Here is a 23,630-nt window from a genome sequence, read left to right on the forward strand (position 1 = left end):
TCTGCCATTTTCTGGCCCATTTTTCCAGTTGGTCCAGATCCCTCTGCAAGCTTTGAAAGCCTTCCTTGCTGTCCACAACGCCTCAAATCTTAATGTCATCAGCAAACTTGCTGATCCAATTCACCACATTATCATCCAAATCATTGATGTAGACAACAAACAACAATGGTCCCAGCACAGATCCCTGAGGCACACCACTAGTCACAGACCTCCAGTCTGAGAAGTAATCATCCACTACCACTCTCTGTCTTCTCCCAGACAGCCAATTTCGAATCCCGTTTACAACCTCTCCATGGATACCAAGTGTCTGAACCTTCTGAACTAACCTCTCATGTGGGACCTTGTCAAAGGCCTTACTAAAGTCCATGTAGACAACATCCACAGCCTTTCCTTCATCTACTTTCTTGGTAACCTCTGTGAAAAACTCTACAAGGTTCGTTAAACACGGCCTACCACGCACAAAGCCATGCTGACTATCCTTAATCAGCCGTGGCTGTCCAAATAATTGTATATCCGATCTCTCAGAATACCTTCCAATAATTTACCTACAATGACGTCAGGCTCACTGGCCTGTAATTACCTGGTTTATTTTTGGAGCCTTTTTTAAACAACGGAACAACATGAGCTACCCTCCAATCCTCCGGCACCTCACCCGTGGCTAAGGACATTTTAAATATTTCTGCCAGGGCCCCTGCAATTTCTACACTAGTCTCCCTCAATGTCCAAGGGAATATCATGTCTGGCCCAGTGGATTTATCTACCTTTATTCGCTGTAAGGCAGCAAGCACCTCCATCTCTTTAATCTCTATATGTTCCATGACACTACTGCTTGTTTCCTTTCCTTCCTTATGCACTATGCCAGTTTTCTGAGTAAATACTGAAGCAAAAAAGCTGTTTAAGATCTCCCCCATTTCGTGAGGCTCCACACATAGACAACCACTTTGATCTTCAAGGGGACCAATTGTGTCCCTTACTATCCTTTTACTTCTAATATACTTGTAGAAACCCTTCGGATTTACCTTCACATTATCTGCCAAAACAACCTCATGTCTTCTTTTTGCCTTTCTGATTTCCTTCTTTAGTATTTTCTTACATTTTCTATACTCTACAAGTACCTCATTTGCTCCTTGTTGCCTATACCTGCTATACACCTCTCTCTTCTTCTTAACCAGATCGCCAATATCCCTTGAAAACCAAGGTTCCCTATGCCTGTTAACTTTGCCTTTAATCCTTACAGGAACATGCAAACTCTGCACTCTCAAAATTTCACCTTTGAATGCCTTCCACTTACTGAACTTAATCTCCAGAACAGAAAATTCGACCCATGGTTTGAGAATTTTGGGGTCCATGAAGGGCACGAATACTCTTTGCTCCACAAGACTTTTCTGGCCTACTCCTTACCCATCCACACATTTTTTTCCTTTTACTTAATTGATTACTTATGACCTCCCTTCACCCAAGTCACACACCCACCTGTGACATTATGGGAATGAGTCACAACCATGAAAATTGGTTGAATATTGGACAGATTCCATTAGACAAGGAGACAGTAAGTTGTGCTGCTCAACTGCTTTCTGATGGAATCAATCAACTGCAAATCACTATCCATAAGTTTGAAACACGAGGTCAATAAATCACAAAGTTTAAATGAAAAGAAATTCAAAGGGATAAAACATTTATAATAAATTCAGTCAGGGATACTGGCCGTAAAAGATTGTACTTTGTATGGAAAACTTTCTGAAGCAATTGTACAAAGTCGTGTGACTCCACAAGGCTAATCTTGTGCCTCTGGTGTGGTTTTTTTACTTATGATTCTGAAGTAACTTAAATCCAAATTTGACTTAATTTAGACCAATTCATTTCAATTCTTCATTTTTGATGTCCATTAATACCCTTGCAAGAGGTTTCAGTATATCTGGTTTGCTAACGATTACCTGTACACATACATCTTCGTACACATTTTAAAAAATTCATTCATAGGATGTGGGCTTCGCTGGCTGGGCCAGCATTTATTGCCCATCCCTAGTTGCCCTTGAGAAGGTGGTGGTGAGTTGTTTTCTTGAAACACTGCAGTCCATGTGGTGTATTTACACCCACAGTGCTGTTAGGAAGGGAGTTCCAGGATTTTGACCCAGCAACAATGAAGGGACGGCATCAAGTTTCCAATTTCAAGTCAGGATGGTGAGTGACTCGGAGGGGAACTTTCAGGTGGTGGTGTTCTATCTGCTACCCTTGTCCTTCTAGATGGTAGCGGTTGTGGGTTTGGAAGGTGCTGTCGAAGGAGCCTTGGTGAATTCCTGCAGTGCATCTTGTAGATGGTACACACTGCTGCTACTATGCGTTGGTGGTGGAGGGAGTGAATGTTTGTGGATGTGGTGCCAATCAAGCGGGCTGCTTTGAGTATTGCATGCAGTCCTGGAATCCGCATTATAGGAAGGATGTGATTGCACTAGAGAGAGTGCAGAGGAGATTTACCAGGATTTTGCCTAGGCTGGAGAGTTTTAGTTATGAGGAGAGATTGGATTGACTGGGGTTATTTTCCCTGGAGCAGAGGAGATTGAGGGGGGACATGATTGAGATGTATAAAATTATGAGGGGCATAGATAGGGTAGACAGGAAGGAACTTTTCCCCTTGGTGGAGGGATCAATAACCAGGGGACATAGATTTAAGGTAAGGGGCAGGAGGTTTAGAGGGGATGTGGGGAAGAATTTTTTCACCCAGAGGGTGGTGGGAATCTGGAACTCTCTGCCTGAAAGGTTGGTAGAGGCAGAAACCCTCATAACATTTAAGAAGCATTTGGATGAGCACTTGTGATGCCTTGGCATACAAGGCTATGGGCCTAATGCTGGAAAATGGGATTAGAATAGTTAGGTACTTGTTTGACCGGCGCAGACTCCATGGGCCGAAGGGCCTTTTTCTGTGCTGTAGACCTCTATGACTCTGACTATGACTCTTTGTCCTGGACGGTGTCAAGCTTTTTGAGTGTTGTGGGGTCTGCACTCATCCAGGTAAGTGGGGAGCATTCCATCACACTCCTGACTTGTGCCTTGTAGATGGTGGACAGGCTTTAGTCAGGTGGTGGGTTACCCGTTGCACGATTCCTAGCCTCTGACCTGCTATTGTAGCCACAGTATTTATATGGCTAGTCCGGTTCAGTTTTTGTTCAATGGTAACCCCCAGGATGTTGATGGTGGAGGATTCAGTGATGGTAATGCCATTGAACATCAAGGGGCGATGGTTGGATTCTCTCTTGTTGGAGATGGTCATTGCCTGGCACTTGTGTGGCGCAAATGTTACTTGCCATTTGTCAGCCCAAGCCTGGATATTGTCCAGGTCTTGCTGCATTTGGACATGGACTGCTTCAGTATCTGAGGAGTCGCGAATGATGTTAAACATTGTGCAATCATCAGCGAACATCCCCACTTCTGTCCTTATGATGGAAGAAAGGTCATTGATGAAGCAGCTGAAGATGGTTGGGCTGAGGACACTACCCTGAGGAACTCCTGCAGTGATGTCCTGGAGCTGAGATGACTGACCTCCAACAACCACAACCATCTTCCTTTGTGCTACATATGACTCCAACGTTATACGATGTTTGAACATATTCTGTTCATCTTGTGTGATTGGCCATAATTAACACCAGCTTCAGTTAGCTTAGAAAGCTGGGAAAGCTGGGAAAAGATTAGAGAACAATAATGTTTTGAGAGAGATTGTGAGTTTGGCCCTGATATTTACGAAAAGGGAGTGGGACGGGGGAGGCTGTTTTGAGACCAAGAAATGCGGATGAACGGATTTCATTGAAGGACCTAATTACCATTTTGGTATCCACTTCCTGGTTGTAGATAGCCAGATTTAGAGGGTGGCTGGCTAGTGGGTGAGTAGACCTTTGCCATCAGGCCACATCCAGGGAGAATGGTGAAGGGAGTGATAGATCAGGGTGGGGTTGGGGGGTGCAGATGGTGGTTATTAATATAGGCGGTTATTGAAGAGAATGGGAGAAAAGGGTAGAAGATTTTAGGTGGCTCTAGAATTATCTGATGGGGTGGGTGCTGTAGGGGTGATTGCAGGGAGCTAAGGTGGACAAGGCAGTGTGCTGGAAATCTCGGCAGAGCGGTGGGGGGCAGAACAGTGGGGGGGCAGGTGGGGGGGCATTGGATTGTCAGGATGGGTGGGGAGGGTGAGTGCCCAATCACTAAGGAGCTTAATAAACATGGTAGACTGGGGGGAAGCGCTCCTCTTCCTCTTGGCCCACAAGCAGTGCTAGAAAGGCATTTAGCTGTTCCATCCAACAGTCCTTGTCTCCCTTCCTGAGGTCTGAAAAATCCACCTGGCTAGAAAGAAAATCTTAGGACACAGCCTCGTTAAAATATTTAAATATAGCCCCTCCTCCTAATAACTGGTTGGTTGCCCACACCCATCCCGCCTCATAAAAACCAAAAGTGGGTGGGTTGAGTTTGGGTGAAATATTTCAACTTTGCACCTATTTTGGGGTGTTTAAATTACCCCTTATATTTCTGTTTTTAGTTAATTGAAAAATTTCATCAGTTTCATGCACAATCTTCTATTTCTAGGTACTTTTAGGGACCATTTAACTAAATCAATAGATAATATTTGGAACAGATGGAAGATTTTTCTCTATGCTATATGCAACAAAATCATACACCTATTAATAAAGCAGAGATTTAACATTTCTTTATGTATTGTGCACAGAGGAAATCTACCCCTGCACTGTTAATCATGAGATACACCAGTGGTTGAGTAAAAGGATCACATTCTTTAAGCTAACACAACTTAGTGTAGAATATCTTCTGCCAAAAAGACTTCTCTTGTTCCGGCATATAGCAAGTGTGCACATCCTAAAAGCATGATACTTTAAGTAAAAACCTTGCTTCTTCAAAATATAAATTCATTTGGTTAAAATTTAATCACGACAGTAAAATATACTTACTTTGTTCAAACATGGCCATGTATTGGGCCATGTACATTTCTAAATCACATCCACATATGCACTTCAACCTGACAGCTGATCGATCCAAATATTTGCAGCCTAAGTATGATCTATGTAACTCACTGCTTGGTTCGCACTTGTAATTACAGATGCCTTTTTTAAGGAAAGTTTACTTTTTTTCTCCTGGACTACTTGGCATAGAATTCAAGTAGCTATTTCAGTTGTATCTAATATTTTATTTACATCTATCTATTTGGTTTTGGTGCCTTAAATGGTACAATTCTTGATGCTGCATGATTTTATTCAAGTTTATATCTGAAAATTGTGTGTATTACACGTACATTTACCTGTAACTTTTATTTAGCATTACATCTGGATGGGGAAAGAACATTAACTGGTATGAAATGTGTATCAGAATCACACTGTTACCTTTTATTGATCAGTGTGAACTCTTACTGTCTTTCCTGAGTATAGGTACAGTTTTTGGCTCCTGTGTCGATTGTGAGCCAAGGTTATAGATACAGCTGCATGATCAACTTATGGAAGTTCTAGGCAATGAGACATTTTGAATGGATGATGGTTGTTATTATTGCACCATGTTTTAAAAAGAGAAATAAAAACATTATAACTGAGACTTAATAGGAAGTGCAAGTATGCTGACTTCTCTTGTAATTACTGTATTGTGACAGCAGGTGATGCTAGGAGAGGCATTCAATTTCTAAAAACAATTCAGGCTAGTCCTTGTTTAGTGAGGAAATCTTTAAAAAAAAATCTTTATCTTGAAGGAGAATTATTACAATCATACATTTGTATGATTGTGAGCATGAGTTAACATAAATTGCCAGCCACATTGTGGTGAAGGAGCTGAGTATCAGGGGCCTTGAGGCACGCAAGACACAGGAATCACTTGGGTCACATACAATTGAATCAGCTGCCTGAACATGATGAAGGAGAAGTGCCTATGGCAGCTCAGGGAATCTGTGACTGAGGTGTGCCACCTGGTTTATGAAGACTGACAGTTCCCTAAGTACAATATTCTCCTGGTGGCAGTGAAGGTTACCAATGCCCTCGGCTTTTAAGCTACAAGCTGCTAGGCACCCAGAAGCAGTGAGCTACTTTGCCATGCACTGCTTCCTTTAGGTTGGATTTACTGTATATCCTTTGCAGACTCCTCAGGGCTGTGTTGTGAATTATGTTGGCACATTTGTGTTGATGCACGTGCCAAAACACTTTGCCTAGTTGTCAGTATAACTGCATCCTAAATAGGTAACTGAATTCAGTTGTAGTCATGGTGAGCTCAGTACTTTGTGAGGTGTTTCTGACTATCATATTTTCAGTAATATTGGCATTGCCTGCAGTATGTGCTGTAAGTGAGTTTGGTGACAATTGATACTCAGATGAGTGATGCTCCCTCTGGTGCACCTGTTGCTCCACTGGATTGTTCAAAAGTTTTGCGAGCAGCTAGTGCATTGTGAATGTTTAGGCCCAATTACCTTTTTTACTCATTTGAGTACTATAGTGTACACATTCATAATCCTTGTATTGAAAATCAATGTGTAGGAACATTTTAATATATCACACCAATCATGTAATATATGTTATTCCTTTGTATTTCATCTGAGAGAGGACAGTGCGTTATTGAAAAGATCGAATATTCTTTGTCATTCATTTGGTAGTCTACCTTGTTGCTGGGTATTTAGCATGCTTGCATTAGTTAAAAATTTGGAGTATCAAATGAAGATGGAGTGTGCAGATAGTTGTAAAGGGTTAACATCCGAAGCATACATGACGCTGAAGTGCTAAAGATGACAGATCACATGATTGAGAAGTAAGAGGGTTCTGAATGGCGGAGAAGCTCCAACCTCGTGTAGAGGTCCAAATGTGTAAATACTTTCTGTAAATAAAGAGTAATGGTTTTGAGAAACTACAAACTCAAGCAGTCTTTGGGAGAATAGACAATGCCCAAAACCCTGTCTCGACCTTGACCACACAATGTAACATTGTCCACCTGTTCTTGCTCTTCCAGGCAATTTGTCCTGTACAAAGTTTCACAATTCCTTGTGATGTTTTTCTACCTGGGGCACATCCACCACCTCCAAAGTTTCTGACCTTCAGCTATTCAAATGCTGCCCATTGAAACCTGCTCAGCCTAATCTATTTTTGAAAGAACACAGGTTCATTGCTTCATTTGCTGTGTTGCACTGTATCAATTGGGAAATAATGTTAGGGAGATTATTGCTTGGATTTCATATTAAAAACCTATTGATTTCCTTTGGTTGTGAGGTAGATATCACACTGCGCATATGTAAGATTTAAAAAAAATAGGCATTCAGCTTCTGTCTGTGGTAATCTCCATTGCCTAGTGACACTGCAGTGACTAAACTGAGCATCAAGCAAATATCAGCTAGTGGCTTGTGGATCTTCTTGTGAGTGAGGAGATATGCTATGGTATGTGGGATTGTACATTTTCTCTGTTGCAATGGAATGTGGCTTAAGATCCCCTGGGAGTCCTAAACTTAGGCGGTGAGTTAGATAGGGATGTGTTAGAAAACAAATTTCACTCTTTGCTTTTCAAATAAAGTCTCTTTTAATTCTGGAAGTGCTGAGCAGAAATATTGGCCCAAATCTTCGGAGCAGTGGCAATGACAAATAGACTGCCTTTGCAGACAAAAATTACCCTGACTCTGTTGTTGCGTGTTTCTACCGAGACTTTCTGAGCCTGGCTTCCCAGAAATGAGCAGTGTGGCATCTTTCAGGAAACTTCGTTGGAGTGGAGTAGAGTCGGTGGGATATAGGGCACATCCCCTTTTTTATGGCACTAGCTGCCTTATGATAAGTTTGAAGATCCAGTTTGAATGTGAGTAAATGAGTGAGTGGTTGGGCGAGTGGATGAATGGGTAGGGTAGGTACGTGAGATAGTAGCTGGGTGAATGGGTAATTGGGTAAGGTGGTTGGTGGGTAATTGGGTAAGGTGAGTAAATAAGTAAGGTGGGTGCTGGGTAAGGGGGTATGTGGGTAAGTGTGTTGATGGGTGAGGTGGTAGGTGGCTAGTGAGGTCTGGTCAGGGGTGGGTAGTCAGGTTGTTGGCAGGTAGGTAGTGGGGTTGGGTAGGGGGATGTATTCATCGGGATTAGTCGGATTGGATCGGGAGGGGTCATAGGTCGGATAAAGAGGGGTAATGGGGTTGGGTTGAGGGTTAGTTGGGTTGGATTGGGAGGGTAGTCAGGTGGGCAAGGGGTAGTCAGGCGGGCAAGGGGTAGTCAGGCTGGGACGGTAGTCAGGTCAGGTAGGTTAGGGGGATAGTTGGGTGGTCGGTTCGGGGTAGTCAGGTCGGTTCGGGGAAGTATTCGGGTTGGCGGGTAGGTAATCGGGTTAGGTCGGGGGGGTGTTTAGATAGGGTGTAGTCGTTTCGGATTGAGAGGGGAATGCGGGTCGGGTTGGGAGGGTAGTCGGTGGTTGGGGGGGATTGTTGGGTCTGGTCCAGTTGGTGTGTGGGGGGGGGGCGGTGCGGTGGTAGATGGGTCACGTCGTGGTTTAGTTGAGTTGGGTTGGTTCGGGGGTGGGGTAGTTGGGTGGTCGGGAGTGGTAGTCCGTTGGGGATGGTCAGGTCTGGTTTTGTTGCGGGGAGGGTGGGGGTGGTAGTCCACCTGGTCAGATTGGGATGGGGTCGGTTATTGGGTTGGGTCAGGTTGAGGGGGTAGATGGGTCAGGTTGGCCTGGGGCAGTAGTCGGCGGGGGGAAGTGGAGTCAGGAGATGATTGGGGGAGTCAGTTATGTAGTTACCCAGTTGTTAGACTAGGTTTTAATCTGTCTAACATTTCCTGGGTAACTGCACAGATAGGTATCACGGAACTTTCCAAAGTCTCCTACTCTACCACAGTGTTGGAAACATTTGTGGAGGGTCCTAGGGAGCAGGGGAATTGCACATCACGAATTGAAACCTCCCGGGCAGTTCCCATGGCATTCCAGTCATCAGGACCTCCACAGGGTCTTGATGCACATCTTTAGTCATACGTCCGGTCTCTGACGATCTGGAAACCGAAGATTTGGCTCCTTATATTATCTGTTGCATGTCATACTACTGGAAAAGCTAGGAACTCGGATCAGATTGAATGTTGAACCTCAACATGCCAGTTAATTCTATTGTGACTATGAGGACATTTTGTACATATTCTTTATCTATTTTGTTTTTGGCTTGAAGTTTGTCTATATTTTCTCAATCCTTCAATCATTGTCTCTCTTTGCAATGGTTAGTGGAGATGACCTCTCTAGTATCTTTAATCACTTGTGTGGTTCGTGTATATGTCTGAGTCATACAGATCCTAAAATATGCTCTCTTGGTTCTTATTTCCAGAAGCATTAGCAGCTTTTTGAAACCTCGCCTAGGTGACCATTCTTCATGTGTTCATTTAGATAGTGAGCTTTTAGCAGACACTTCAACTTTGGATAGACCAGAAGGCCAGTGGGGCATGTGCTGTTTTTATTGATCATACACTTCCAGCAGACAAGCAGATAGAAAATGAGCAGGAAATAGGGCTGCATTATAGTTCTGAATATTCAACACACTTATTGGGCAGAAATTTTAGGCCGGTGGCAGGCGCGATCTGGGAGTGGCTGGGGAATGAACTGCTGACCGCAATCGGCCCCTAACCGCGATTTCATGCTGGCTGGCCAATTAACAGCCAGCCAGCGTGAAGTACGTGCTGAGAAACTGGGGGAGCAGGGGCAGGAGGAGGGTGGAAGCTGACGTCAGCGCGGGTGTTGGCGAGCGCTGACAGAAAGCTCCTTGAAGGTAGAGAGCTGCCTCAGGGAGCAGAAGACCTGAAAAGCATTAAATAAAGTTTTAAAAATCAGGAAAAAAATGTCCAAGCATCACAACCAGTCACCCGAACATATACATGATAAGAATGCTGTCCACAGATTTTTCTTTCTCTTTCATTTAATAACGGAAACCCTATCCTGCCCTTGGATGAGGTTTCATGAAAAATATAAAGGCTGCCTGGATGATTCGACTGTCTGCCAACCGTGAGGTTGGATGGGCAACGTAAAATTAAAGACAATTGCGCCACTAATGACCTTAATTGGCCTCTTCATTGCCAGCCGGCACGCTTCCGACTTTTGCGCGCGCCTGCCAATCGAAATATCGTGCGAGCACTCACCTGACGTCATCTCGCGTGATTTCACACCAGGCTGGGTCAGGCACGCGCCCGCTCGCTGAGCTAAAAATTCTGCCCATTACGAGAGTAGCTGCCTGCTAGTAGTGCAGAATTGCAGAATCACATAGCTTCAGGACTGTGGGCCAAATCTTCTGAGAAGTGACAATCACCGTCTGATTGCCACTTCGCTCCTACTTTCTTACCTTAGACCGGAGCTCCACATTTCTGGCTCAGACTTCCGAACTAGGCCTCCTGAGAAATGTAGAGCAAACCTGTTCCTGGAGTCCTTCCCTTGTAGTGTAGGAGTGTTGGGGGGGGCCAACCCACACCCCCTTTTTATGGCACTAACTGCTGTATTCTGGTAAACTTAAATGTTCCTTTGGTTAAATGCCACCTTGAGAAGCTACGGAGAGAAGGTAAGTATGTAAGGCAACTGGATGAGTGGGTATGGTGGGTCAGGGGATGGGGCCGGGAGTTGTGGCTGGGGTTCGTGAGGGGTTATGGGGGATAATTAGTGGTGTGGGGTAGTGGAGAGTGGTGGTGGGAGGGGAGTTAGTGGTGGCTGGGTAGTTGGGGGGTGGGGAGGTAGTCAGGTGTGGGGGTGGGGTGTTAATGTGAGCATAGTCAGGGGTGGGGGTTAGTTGGTGGGGGGGGGGGGGGGGGGGTGGTGCCAGGATTAGTTGGGGGTAAGGAGGGTAGTCGGGAAGGCGGGGATTAGCCGGGGGGTAGTCAGGTGGTGGGGGGTAGTTTCTTTCGGGGTAGGGGTCGGGATTTAGTCAAAGGGTTGGGGGTAGTCGGGTGGTTGGGAGTGTAGTCGGAGAGTCCAGTGGGGAGTCGGGGTGTTTACTAGTATAGTTACCCAGGAGTTAGAACTGGTTTTAATACTTCTAACTTTTCCTGGGTAAATATTCTGCTAAGTGAGTCACAACCAACTTTAGCGGGTTCCAAATGCTGGGGAATTGCCCACTGGGGGAAGTTGAAACTTCCCTGGGCAATTCCCATGCAGTCCTTGTGTAGGACTTTGAGGCATTCCCCAGTGGATCTTCTGGGGTATCTCTGGGGTACAAGCATCTGGAGATTGGAAGAACAGGGCCAATGTGTTGCTATTGTATCAGTAGTTATGCTACTTGCAGAAAGGCAGCAGTAATGTCATTCACAGTGGACAATGTAGAGCCATTAGTTATATTTGAAAATTAGAATAAAAATAGTTTGCTTCTCAATGCTATGCTTGCCATATATTTTGTTGCAGGAGGTTTTTGTCTCCAAATTGAAGTTCAAGATTCTTCCTCCTCTGGAGACCAGGATCATTGCTTTAAGAATAGCATGTCACAGATTTGTGAAAAAAGTGTGGGAGAAAAATCTTGATCTTGCATGAAAAATTTGCTATGCTAAACTAAAGGTTGATAAACGCAGCAGTAGTAGCAGATGGTCAGCAGTGAGGGGAGCAGAAGGGTGGAGCTTGAAGGAGGTACTACCTGTGTAACAGGGTGTTAGGCCGAGGCTCAGCGTCCTCGATCACTTGGAAAAGCAATGCATCCACAAGTGGAGGTTGTCATGTCAGGTGATGGTGTATATCTGCCACCTCCAAAAAAAAACCTGCTGCTTACTGACTTTGCATTACCAGTGGCTATGAACATGACCACTGCCTTCAACAATTTTGCCTCTGGATCCTTCTGGTGACATTTCCATGATCTCCCAGTCATTGACACGCAAACACATATGAAAGGTGACTGATGGATTCTTTGCCAGGGCCGGTAGTTATGCCAACTTCAGCTGTCATGATGTTAATTGGAAGGATCAGTGTTCAAGTTTGCGGTCTAGCTGACTTTAGCTGAGGGCAGAATCAGCTGCACATATGTGCCAATCTCTGCACTTCCAGGTCAACCAGGAGTGTTTTTAAACAGCTAGGGAATCCATTTGCTTGCAGCTGTCCAAGTTCCCCAACCTCTTTGAACCTGCCAACAGACTCAAAGGGTGGCTGTTAGGCTGATGGCACCTATGAGGAATCCTACCAATAAACCCCAAAAGTGGTACGATAACAGTCATATGAACATCACGTGTATCATTGGACAAGTGCTCAGCATGATCAAGATGCATCCCTGGTGCCTGGACAGACTGGAGATGCTCTTTAGTACTCATCAGCCAGGATCTCCAGAATGATCGTGGTATGCTGCGATCTGCACAACATTGCCCAGCAGTGAGGATTGGAGCTTCAAGATGAAAAAGGCACTGGGCACCCATGGTCTACACAGCTGTGGTCAAGGCCTGCGTGGCCTCATTTGATTGGTACGACTGATGCTCCCAAGAGTTGGCAAATCTATCCATGGAAGAAGTCATCCTCGCACTGCCCTGTGGCATCAACCCACTCATGCTTGAGCTGAACTCTTCCATTTTCTTTGTAATCATGGACAGTGTGCATGGAAGGCTTTCTTTTCTTTTTTCTTTTGGAAGACCTGTCAGTATGTCACAGATTTTCGGCTGCCCCTTATTGATCATCCTTTTCATCGATGAATCCAGAGGTACAGCATGTGGGTCCAGCTGAGCAGCCTGAGAGCCTGACAGCTCCCTCCAGAGCTGTCCCTGTCACCACTGTCTGCTCTTGCTCATTTGTAAACTGTGAATCACCAGGTGAAGAATCAACAAATTGCCTGATTGGGCAAAGTGCGAGTATCTGTGTTGGTACATAGTAAGGATAATTCCTGTGACACAGAACCCTCAGAAGGAATCAGCTACTCTGAGGATTCATTGTCCAAGAGACCAATGATTGCTACTGTGAAGGCCCTAGTGAGGAGAAAAGACATGAACTAGTACCTGTGAGGAAGGAATATTGCAAATTAGTGTTATGAAAATAATCCTATTTCACTTAATTTTGAAATCAAGTCAGCATGATTGTGTGTTGTATGACATGTCAGTCAATGATACTTAATTCTGTCGCCAGGTAGCTGTGAAGTCCCAAACTCTCCATCTCTGATGATCAGGGATGCTACTAAGCTGGGACACTACTAATTTCAATTCAATATCTCATCCTCCTTGAACAAGACTCGGAGTTATTATCAGGGCCACAGGCCCCCTCAGAATAAAGATAGCCCAAGCCTATAGGAAGGGGAAAGTCACTGATTTGAAGGTTATTTTAAGCTCATATTTCTATTTAGGAATATCACAACCTTCTAAAGCTTAAAATCTTTTCTATCCTATTCAACTAAGGGTAGATGGATGTTCAATTATTTTCAAAAGGCACAACTGAAATTTGTTAATATATGGGGTTCAAGTACTGTAGAATAATCAATAACTCAAAAATAATGCCTATGGAGTAAAGGCACTCCAGCTGATTAAACAAGTAAATGTCTAATAATGATATGCTAGAAGTATCGATCACAATTTTGTACTATATATATATATATATATATATACATAAAATTCCCTTATGCCCTTCACTTTTATCGAGGAGGCAGTCAGACAAGCAAGATAATTTCTTGAGAATGTTTTGTGCTACTGAGCTGCAACATTTATCAGAAGAAGCAAATATTTCCCCATCTTTTCTTCTCAGTCTTCACATGTCAAATCAATTGGGTGGTTTCTCAACACGTGGAAATGGGCTACGAAATTGTTGCATAATCACCTGTAAACCGAAACCTTGTAAATGGAATGCCAGAAATTCAGCAAGGGCAATCGATGATCTGCACATAAATTATCAGTTGAGTTAATTTGATGTGAAAATACATCCAAGTAACAGCAGCAATGACACCATTTATTTGGTTGAAAAACAGCGCAGCTCAATCTCCTAACACTTTCTTTGGAACAATACAATGAGTGTTACTGAGAGACCTTTACACTTTGTACTGCCCAACCCCCCTGCCCTTTGCCACCTCCCTCCAGTGAGAGCAGCTCTTTGCATTGCCCACTCACATTGCAGTGAAATATGGCAAGACAGCTCTACACATGAGTACAGGTTAATGACATTTGGTTGGCCAGTTCCTGTTGATTGCAATGAACTTATGATGGAACTATCAGTACTTTGCAATCAGTAGAAATTGAAAGGAGGCCAGCTGTGCCACTAGGTCTTTGGAAATTTTAAGTTTAAAAAATGAGCTTTCTGCTGGAGTTGTTGTTTTGTTTGGAACAAAGAGAAGTGAAGCAAGATCATCTCTTAGAGACAATCTTGTTGGCACCAGTAGCAGCCTGCACTGGTAGCTTTATATGGCTCTGCTGCTACCATGCAATGCAGACACTAAAGGCTCAGTATAAATGTGCCATGAGAACATATGAATCGTATACCTTAACATGTTTATTGAGGAGGAAGTCATAAATGATAGATGTTCTTGTGAGTTTCGTGAGGCCTTGTGAGAGTGCTACTGCATATTTGTTCTGCAGTTCAATTATGTAATAACACTTTTTCCTGTTGATGGTGAGATTTTGAACTGTTAAATATAAAGACCCAGATTGTGTGTAGAAATATTTATAATAATAAGTATTTAGATGAGCACTTGAAATGCCATAGCATACAGGGCCATGGACAAAGTGCTGGAAATGGGATTAGAGTAGATAGGTGCTTGATGACCAGCACAGGCACGATGGGCCGAAGGGCCTGGTTCTGTACTTTATAATTCTATGACTCAAAATAATGGTGAGGCTTTAGAGCACTTGTCATGAGGGGTTAAATTAGACTGCAACTTCTGGCGTCTGCACATGCACTTTTAGATGTCCGAGCGGATGCTCTGCTCCTCCAAAAACTTTGATCTAACGGTATCTCACTGAGAGATTCAGCAATCAAATATATGGAATGGCATGAAATATGGTACTTACCCATTAGATACCCACTAAACTAGATATTTAAGGGGATATTTCAAAATACTCAGAATAAGTATATTCCTACTATAAAGAAAATTCTAAGGGGAATGCCCATCATCCGTGGTTAACTAAAGAAGCTAAGCATCAAACTTAAGGGAAATGCATATAACTGCGCAAAGATGAGTGGCAGGTCAGATGATTGGTCAGAATATAAAGAATATAAAGAGGATGACTAAAAGGTTAATCAGGAGAAAGAAATTTGAGCATGAGAAGAAGCTAGAAAGTTAAAAACGTATACCAAGAGTTTCTACAGGTATTTAAAAAGGAAACAAATAAGTAAAGTGAGTGTTGGTCCTCTGGAGAGTGACAGTGGGGAGTTAATAGTAAATAATAAGGAAATGGTGGAAAAAAATGAACAAACATTTTGCTTCTGTCTTCACTGTTGGTTATGAGATATTCTCTCTTTACTGTAATGATACTTGAAGTTATATTGCACAGACTTAGATTTATTCCAGTCAGGAAAAGGAATGTTCTATGAGAAGCTGAAGTAGTTAGTCCCAAAGAATTAAATATTATAACAACAAGAGGGTTTTTATTAGAAGGGGAAATTTTGAAACACAGAACTAAGATGTTAGGCATCCATGTAAGTAAGTTATAACTGAGCTGTTCTGCACACGTTTTTTTTGCATAATATCGTGAATAGGAAGAAAAATAAATTAGAATGAGAAACAGTTTCTGGCGGTTGCTGGAAGTAACCTAAGTTTACAACTTTGCTTAGTAATTCCACTTTATTCTAATTTAACGCACAGGATTTAAACATGAGTAGCTGAGGTTACAACAATAGCTACAGTATGGTCTGCTAGAAGAGGTATTAAAAATTGTTATAAGGATAGGGAATTTTAGTGGTTTGCAAACGGTTTATTTTCTCCTTGAAATGTTGCTTTTGTTATTGATCAATTCCTCTTGTAGCGTTATGATTTCTTGAGATTGTTTCCATTGCATATTTTATAAGTAGCTTCAATCACAGCATTCTCTTAGTTTTTGTTAATTTAACGTATATTTTATTTTTGTTGTTTACTTTCTTGTTTTTTTTTTATAATCACTGGAATAACTGTTAAGAATATTATAATAGCACAAGGAAGCACATCTCTACATTAAAAATACTTTCTCATGATCTTCCAATTGCTAAAATCACTTGAAGCTCTAGAGCACTGCAGAAGATCTCAAGAAGAATCACTCTGTGTTGTCCTAGATGAGATAATGAACTTCAGTTGCCTGAGAAAGGGACATGTTTTGTAGCAATACACTGAAATGGTTGGATTTTGCCATGTGTAAGATCCATCTTTCCAACTGCTTTCATTATTCTATCATACCATAGCAGGTTAAAGTCTATAGAATATTACAATTTAGAACTCCTAATGTCAATTTGAATCCGCAATGATCATAAAAATATAACATTAATTTTAACAGATTATTGTTTTATGTTAATTATGCAAACAAAAATGCATCTTGTTCTAATTTTTGACTACAAGATGTGGCTGCTGGTATTACAAAATACTATGGCCTGAAATGATGCCATAGGATATTAATGCACAACGTGAATTCCTATCCTTCCTATTTTACTGGACATCTTAACCTATTTTACATGGTTACTGTCTCAGCAAAATAATGGAGAGAATTTCAAGCAAGTGTTACTATGTTTGTATGTCATAACATGTTTACACTCAAATTAAGTCAAGGTAGTAGAGTTTTTCAGTTTCTTTATGCTCAGTATCCTAGAAAGAAATGAAGTATAATTTAACATTCAACTGTTAACAAGGAATTTAGATGAAGATTGGAGAATTAATCAGAGAATCATAGATTGGACAGCTATACACTTAAAATTAAATATAAAAATGTTTTGGAGAGAGTAGTTCAATTTAAAAATAGTTCTTCTTCCTACCAGAGAATTTTTCTCCTAAAATAGCCCACATTTACCTATTTACATGCTGCACACCTTATTAGATAATATTGTTTCAAATGGTCAGGCAAATCCTTTCTTTTGCTGCGTTGTCAGCTTCCTCCTCCTTCCCCCTACCATCTCAGCAGTTTTGTAAGACTGTGTCTCCATGGCAGCTGCCTCCTTTTCCTGTAGTTTTTAAAATTGTCTCTACAGCTGCTTTCTTTTCCTGCCTAACTTCTTGCAGATTTGAAGGGGGGAGGGGGGTTGGGGGTGGGGTGGGGTGGGGTCGTCTCTTTGGACTCTCGGGGGCTGTTGCTGATGAAATTGTTAGATCAGTGAATCTGCAATTGATTTTCTATTTAGATTTCTGCGTCCCATTTTTAGGAGCCCAAAGATTCAACAAATCAAAGTGGACAAAAACTAATATTTTAAATGTATTATGTATTAAAATGGCTGTAACATGTTCTGTAAGTATTTTATGGTACAATATTTATAAAATGCTCTTTTGCCATCTAGTGTCAGATATCCATAGTGCATCAATTTTTATGTAATTGATAGTTTATTATTACATTGATTTTCTACCTTATTTGCAAACATTTGACATGTAGTTGAAATATCAGTCGTCCATTAACAGATTGGCATATGAACGGTCCAACCGTTGGCACTCAATCTTGTTTGCTTGAATGTCAAACAAGAAAATGTTGGCTGCCTTCTTCATCTTTTTCTGCTCCATGAGGGATGTGTAAACCTTTTGGACCTGAAATGGAAGAAAGGGGCAAGTGTTAGGATTTATTAGCATGGGGAAATAGAAACAGAAACAGATGAATGGCTTCTGAAAGCAGTAACAATTTAGTATGCATCGAGTGAGAAGGAGGGATAGATAGTTTAAAACCCTGCAGGACTTGTCATCCAGCCTCGCCAGATGCCACTCTCCCTGTGCGTCTCCTGTTCACAAGATCCATCACCTGTTCTTCCAGTGGTGACAGCACATGGATGTAATGTGGCTACCTTTCTGGGGCTGCCTGCTGCCCGTTATTCTGAGAGCTACCCCACAGTAAAGAAGGAATTGTGCAAGTGTCAGAGTAGTGAGGCGTTTTGAGGATGTGCTTGTCAGTGTAGAATAGCGTTGCAGGTGTGTGAAAATGGTAAAGATGTGAGGAAGTAAAGACAGTAATAGGAGAATAACTCAGCAGAAGCTTTAGTAGAAGCTGAAGGAGGTGGAGTGAAGTGTACTGTAGTGATCGGAGGAGAGTGCTGGTAATCGGCAGAAGCAAGGTTTCAGAATGTTGGGGCTACAGGTAGTGGAGGGCTAGGCAGAGAGCAATGAGTTAGGAGGCTTACCTTAGCTAGCCCAGTCTTTCTGCATTGCAACTGTATCCTGGGGACAATGCTTCTGCTTTTCCATCTCTTCTGACTCAAGTTAGGAAATCTTCTTGATGCCTTGTGGAAAGAAATACTGTCCCTGCTCTTGCTGACCTCTTCCACCAAAATATCTAAAGCAGCTTTAGAAAACTGGGGAGGTCCCTGAAGCTTCAGTTTTGGCTGTCACTGTCCACAATCTCCAGTGATTGTTTCCTGCAGCGAAACCCTTTAAGAGGTGAACACTGATTTTAAAAGATGTCAGAAATATTCACATCTCCGATTATACAAACTGCTAATGAACAGAGTGAGGAGCTTTGAGGCTTTGAGAAGATAAGCAGAATGCCATGGTAGGCATTTGAAGAGGAGGCACTCCCAAATGGAGGCAGCCTTTCTTCAATGTTTCCAAACTTAATATTGAAAAAGTCCTTTGCTGGCTGGCCACTACTGTGGTGGGGTGAGGGAATCCCTCCATGGGTCAACCTGTGGCTGGTGCTGCACCTAGGTAGGCTGGTGGGGCAGGGTGGGAGGGTGCTCTAAGTGTGTCTGAAGTACTGGCCCCATGGTTTGTTGCTGGGAGGCCACCTCCCAGCATTTGTACTGTCTCCTGCTGCCAGCAGGAATCTGGAAACTGACTGGAAAATCCCACAAGGCCTCAGACAACAGGCCTCAATAGGCCTTTAATTAGTTCAGTTGGTTATCCACCACTTGCGGGCGGGTAGCCCTGCCACCCCATCCATCCACCCCCGCCCTCCCCTCCCCCTTCTTGGCTCCTCCCTCTGGAAAAGTGGCCTGGGTGTGGGATGGAACTGGGGAACAGGCAGGCTACCCAGTGGAATTATTTCAGCACCCACCCACTTCCTTTCCCATCCCTAGCAGTGATTAAAAATCCTGCCCAATATCTGAGGAGCGCTGCATGTTCGAACTGCTATCCTTTGGCTGAGATATTAAGCTTCATATGCCTGTTCCAGCAATGTCGGTGCATGTTAAAGATCCCCAGTCACTATTTAAAGAACAAGGCGTTCTCCCTAGGTTCTGGCTATTATTCCTCTCTCACATCACAGTTCTTTCATCTTATCGCTTTGAGGGTCTTGCTGTATGAAGAATGGTTACTGGCATTTGTCTACATAATAGTCTCTATATTTCAGAGTATTATATTGCATTTGAAATACTTGGAAATATTTTTGAAAGTTGTGATCAGGCCCTATGTAAATGCAAGTCTTTTTATAATTGCTATTGTGAGTAAGATGATGTTGTCACCACAGTAAATTGGTAAATGTGCACTGAGACTCTACATTTGTTGAGCAAAAACTCATTATCTATTTTTTTCATACTTGCAGGTTGCTTGTGTTCATGGAAATAATCCTCAAAAATTAGAACTTCTAAAAACTGACAGCCCTAAGAATACGCAAAAGCACATATGGACAGAAAGCAGCAAAGACCTATCTATCAGCCGCCTGCTTTCACAGACATTATCTGGCAAAGAGAATGCTACTGCTGTGGACCTGCACTATGAAACTCCAGTACCTTACTCTGACCAGGATATATGGGATTGGTTACGAAATGCCTCAGATCAGAAGGAGCCCCGCCCTCGACTTAAGAGGCGACCTATAGTCAAAACAGGCAAGTTTAAGAAAATGTTTGGCTGGGGAGACTTTCATTCCAACATCAAAACTGTTAAGCTAAACCTACTCATCACAGGCAAAATAGTGGACCATGGAAATGGTACCTTTAGTGTCTACTTCCGCCATAATTCTACTGGCCAGGGGAATGTTTCTGTCAGCCTGGTGCCCCCTACAAAAATTGTGGAATTTGACTTGGCTCAACAGACGGTGATTGATGCCAAAGATTCAAAGACATTTAACTGCCGCATTGAGTACGAGAAAGTGGACAAGGCGAAGAAGACTACGCTTTGCAACTATGATCCATCAAAAACTTGTTACCAGGAGCAGACTCAAAGCCATGTGTCATGGCTCTGCTCCAAACCCTTTAAAGTCATATGTATTTATATTTCATTTTACAGTACAGATTATAAACTAGTGCAGAAAGTGTGCCCAGATTACAATTACCACAGTGACACTCCTTACTTCCCCTCTGGCTGAGGGTGACATGATTGGCGTCTGAGAAAACGGTTACTGTAATTATGTTATTGTAATGAATTCTATATCTTAGTCTTCATTTGTATGAATGGTTTGTACTGTATATAGTTTATCCAGTGTTATTTGAGCTACCTATGAACATTAACTTGTAACTGTCTCTCTTGCTTGTTTATGGTTTTAAGAACAAATGAAATGAAAAATAACCTTTTATTTGTGTAGCCGTTATAGCTTACAACAAACTCATGTACAAAAAATTATTAAGATTAATGTAACTGGTGAAGGAACAATTTAAGAGGTATACATATACCATATTACTCATCGCTGTATTAAAGTATTTTATTTCTGGAAGATATGATATGTAAATAGGAATAAAATACTAAAAGATTTCAGTTTGAAAATGTGGATACCCTCCAATTATGTCACATCAATATTTCTTGAAACTTATCCTAAGACTTTGCTTCTTTGGTTGATGAATGTGTGTACACATTTTATATACACATTTTACTTCTGCTCCAGGATCTTATCCTAATAGATCTTGCAGAGTGAGACTTCTGAACAAATACAAATTTCCACTCAGAACAAGTGTTTTGCATCACTGCTGATACAACTACTTCCATTGGGTACTCATGGATGATTATTTTGATTAGTGGCACATGCCACAATGTTAGTTGCTGCCACACTGCTGTTTGATAAATATATTCAACTGCTACCAAAGCTGAATCCAGTCATGTTTTTCAAGTATCCATTCTCAGAAACAGACTCCAAAAACACAGCAATTTATAATCCCACCTTACATTGCAATTGAAACTGTACACACATCTATAACTGTTTAGACATGGAATTAAGATCGATTTATTAATGCTGTGATCAAAATCCTGTTCTCTTTCAGAAAGACATGTTCTGCTAATTTATCAATGATTTGGTAAGTATGTTTTTAAAAAAGTATAATGTTTATAAAGAATACCAGTTGATACCAGAGAAAGTCAGAGGGGTAGATCCTCGTTCTGGACATTAATGCAAAATGGGTGATACCAAGTTGCAGTCCATTTACTTCTCTCCAGCTTTTTATTTTTATTGACTTCAGTGGAAATATGTATCAGGACCGATGTAAAACAAGCTGTCAACTCACTTTCACCTATTTTGCAGTATCACAAAAAGTCAAGATCAACCCTAGACAGTAGTATAGAATCACTAACCATAGTAAAAACTATTAGGTTAATTTCTTAAAATCACAATTGATATTGGTATAGGAAGAAAATTCTGGCATTTGTAAAAAAAAAAAATGATTTTTTAAGGCTGAATTTCTATGTCATGGGTCTGCTAACACAGTATTGTGCATGGCTGTCCTAGACACTACTAACTCATGCAAGATCAGCTAATTTATATATTGAGGTGGTATCCACACACGGGGCAAAATTTTTACCTTGCTGGGCGAGCGCGCGACTGACCCGCTCGAGTGTAAAATGATGCCCATTGACGTCGGGCGAATGTCCTGATGTCAATGCGCAGTTGCGCGATATTCCGGTTGGTGAGCGCACATGGGAATCGGCAGTGTGTCCGCCGAAAATTAAAAGGCCTGTTAAGGCCATTAAAGTAGCAATTGACTGACATTTTGTGCCTCTTGTCCAACCTTACAGTTGGCAGACAGGTGAAAAGGCCAAGCAGCCTTTGCACTTTTTAGGAAACCTCATCCACAGGCGGGATGAGGTTCCTTAAAGCAAATAAAAATGAAATAAAAAATTTAAAATTTAATTAATAACATGTCCCTGCCCATGTGACAGTCACATGAGGGGACATGTTTTATTACATTTTTCATATCTTTATTCTTTTCTTTGAAAATTCTTCATCACCCTGAGATAGCTCTATGCCTCGGAGATTCTTAAGCATGCACACGCGAAGTTTGCAATCGCCCTGCTCACCCTCCTTCCCCAACCTGCACAGGCAACACTGAGCACTGCCGCTCGTGTTTCATGCTGGGCGGGCCTTAATTGGCCCGTCAGCGTGAAATCGCCTTCCGGCCTCAATCGTAGGCAGTGGTCGGCTTCCTGACCGCCCCCACCGAGCCTGCCCGACAAGGGCTAAACTCTGCCAATGATGCATTTGGAAGAGCACTGCATTGGCAGGTTATCAGGCATCAGCCATTGCTATAAGACTGCTGACTGTCCTTAAAATAATAAAACAAAATCCATATCCAAAATAGTGCACAAAGGGTTGCCCTACCTGAAAGGGAAGGCCACCCAACAATAAATAGTGATTATGTTATTTTAGTCAGGCTCCCCTAAAGCACCAAGTGGACACTGATCACCTAGAACTCTGCTTGGCTGGTTCAGTTGCAATATGGGGCTACCCCTGTATTTGTATTAAACACAGTTGACTGGAACTGTAACAGGAGAAAGGTATAACCCTCAGAGAAATGATGTAAACATCTAAAAACAGCCTTTTTTCTCTTTTCTGCAAGCTTCCAATACTCTTCTACCAAAGTTCTGGTAGGAAATTCCTCAGAAAAAGCCAGCAGAAATGTTCCTCAGGTTCATTGAGAGCATGCACACACATGAAGGCCTTCGCCTGGAGGTGACATCTGTTCAGGGGTCTGCTGTGAAATTGGGAAGCTAAAATGAATGGGAGTTTCCTGAATCCCCTCCAAAATTTAACTGCAGGGCTGCTTTCATTGTTTTTCTGTGGGGTTCCTGCCCACAGGCAGCCTGATTGACAGTTGGGAGGCCCTTCAGGCAGGAAGCCTGCCTCACAAGGCTGGCATCTACAAGAGTAGATAGGAGCAGTGGGGGAGTTATAGAGGTCACGGAGGGGAGGGTCAGATGGTGGTTCGTGGGATTCCGACTGCAGGGGAGGGTCTCTCAGTGGTCTGGGGTCCCATGGTCATTAGGAGCAGGGGGCATCCGATGGTGGTCCAGAGGGGACACAATGTTGGTTTGGGGAAGAAGCAGGCAGATTGTTGTTCGGGAGGGGAAGGCAAGCGTGTTGACTGGGCAGTTATTGGACCTGCGGAAGGGGCTCTGTTCCTCCTAGCTCACAAGCAATGCTGTAAAGGCATTTTAAAAAAATATATTCGTTCATGCGATATGGGCATCGCTGACTAGGCCAGCATTTATTGCCCGTCCTTAATTGCCCATGAGAAGGTGGTGGTGAGCCGCTGCCTTGAAACCACTGCAGTCCATGTGGTGTAGGTACACCCACAGTGCTGTCAGGGAGGAGGTTCTACAATTTTGACCCAGAGACAGTGAAGGAACGGCGATATATTTCCACGTCAAGATGGTGAGTGGCTTGGAGGGGAAAATGAAAATCTGACATTGTTACCTCTTTTAAACTGTCATGTTTC

The 23,630-nt window shown here is 42.6% G+C and overlaps 1 protein-coding gene across 1 annotated transcript in view; it reads left to right on the forward strand.

Moving 5' to 3' along the window:
• Positions 1-20,687, forward strand: part of nxph1 (neurexophilin 1) — a 129,148-nt gene extending 108,461 nt beyond the window's left edge. Inside the window, exon 2 of the mRNA XM_078535017.1 lies at positions 19,535-20,687. Within this exon, the coding sequence (XP_078391143.1) occupies positions 19,535-20,296 (762 nt within the window). The 3' untranslated portion in view covers positions 20,297-20,687. The remainder of the gene's footprint in view (positions 1-19,534) is intronic.
• The last annotated feature ends 2,943 nt before the right edge of the window (positions 20,688-23,630 follow it).

Source organism: Cetorhinus maximus, chromosome 3 (genome assembly GCF_964194155.1).
Source record: "Cetorhinus maximus chromosome 3, sCetMax3.hap1.1, whole genome shotgun sequence".
Taxonomy (NCBI): Eukaryota; Metazoa; Chordata; class Chondrichthyes; order Lamniformes; family Cetorhinidae; genus Cetorhinus; species Cetorhinus maximus.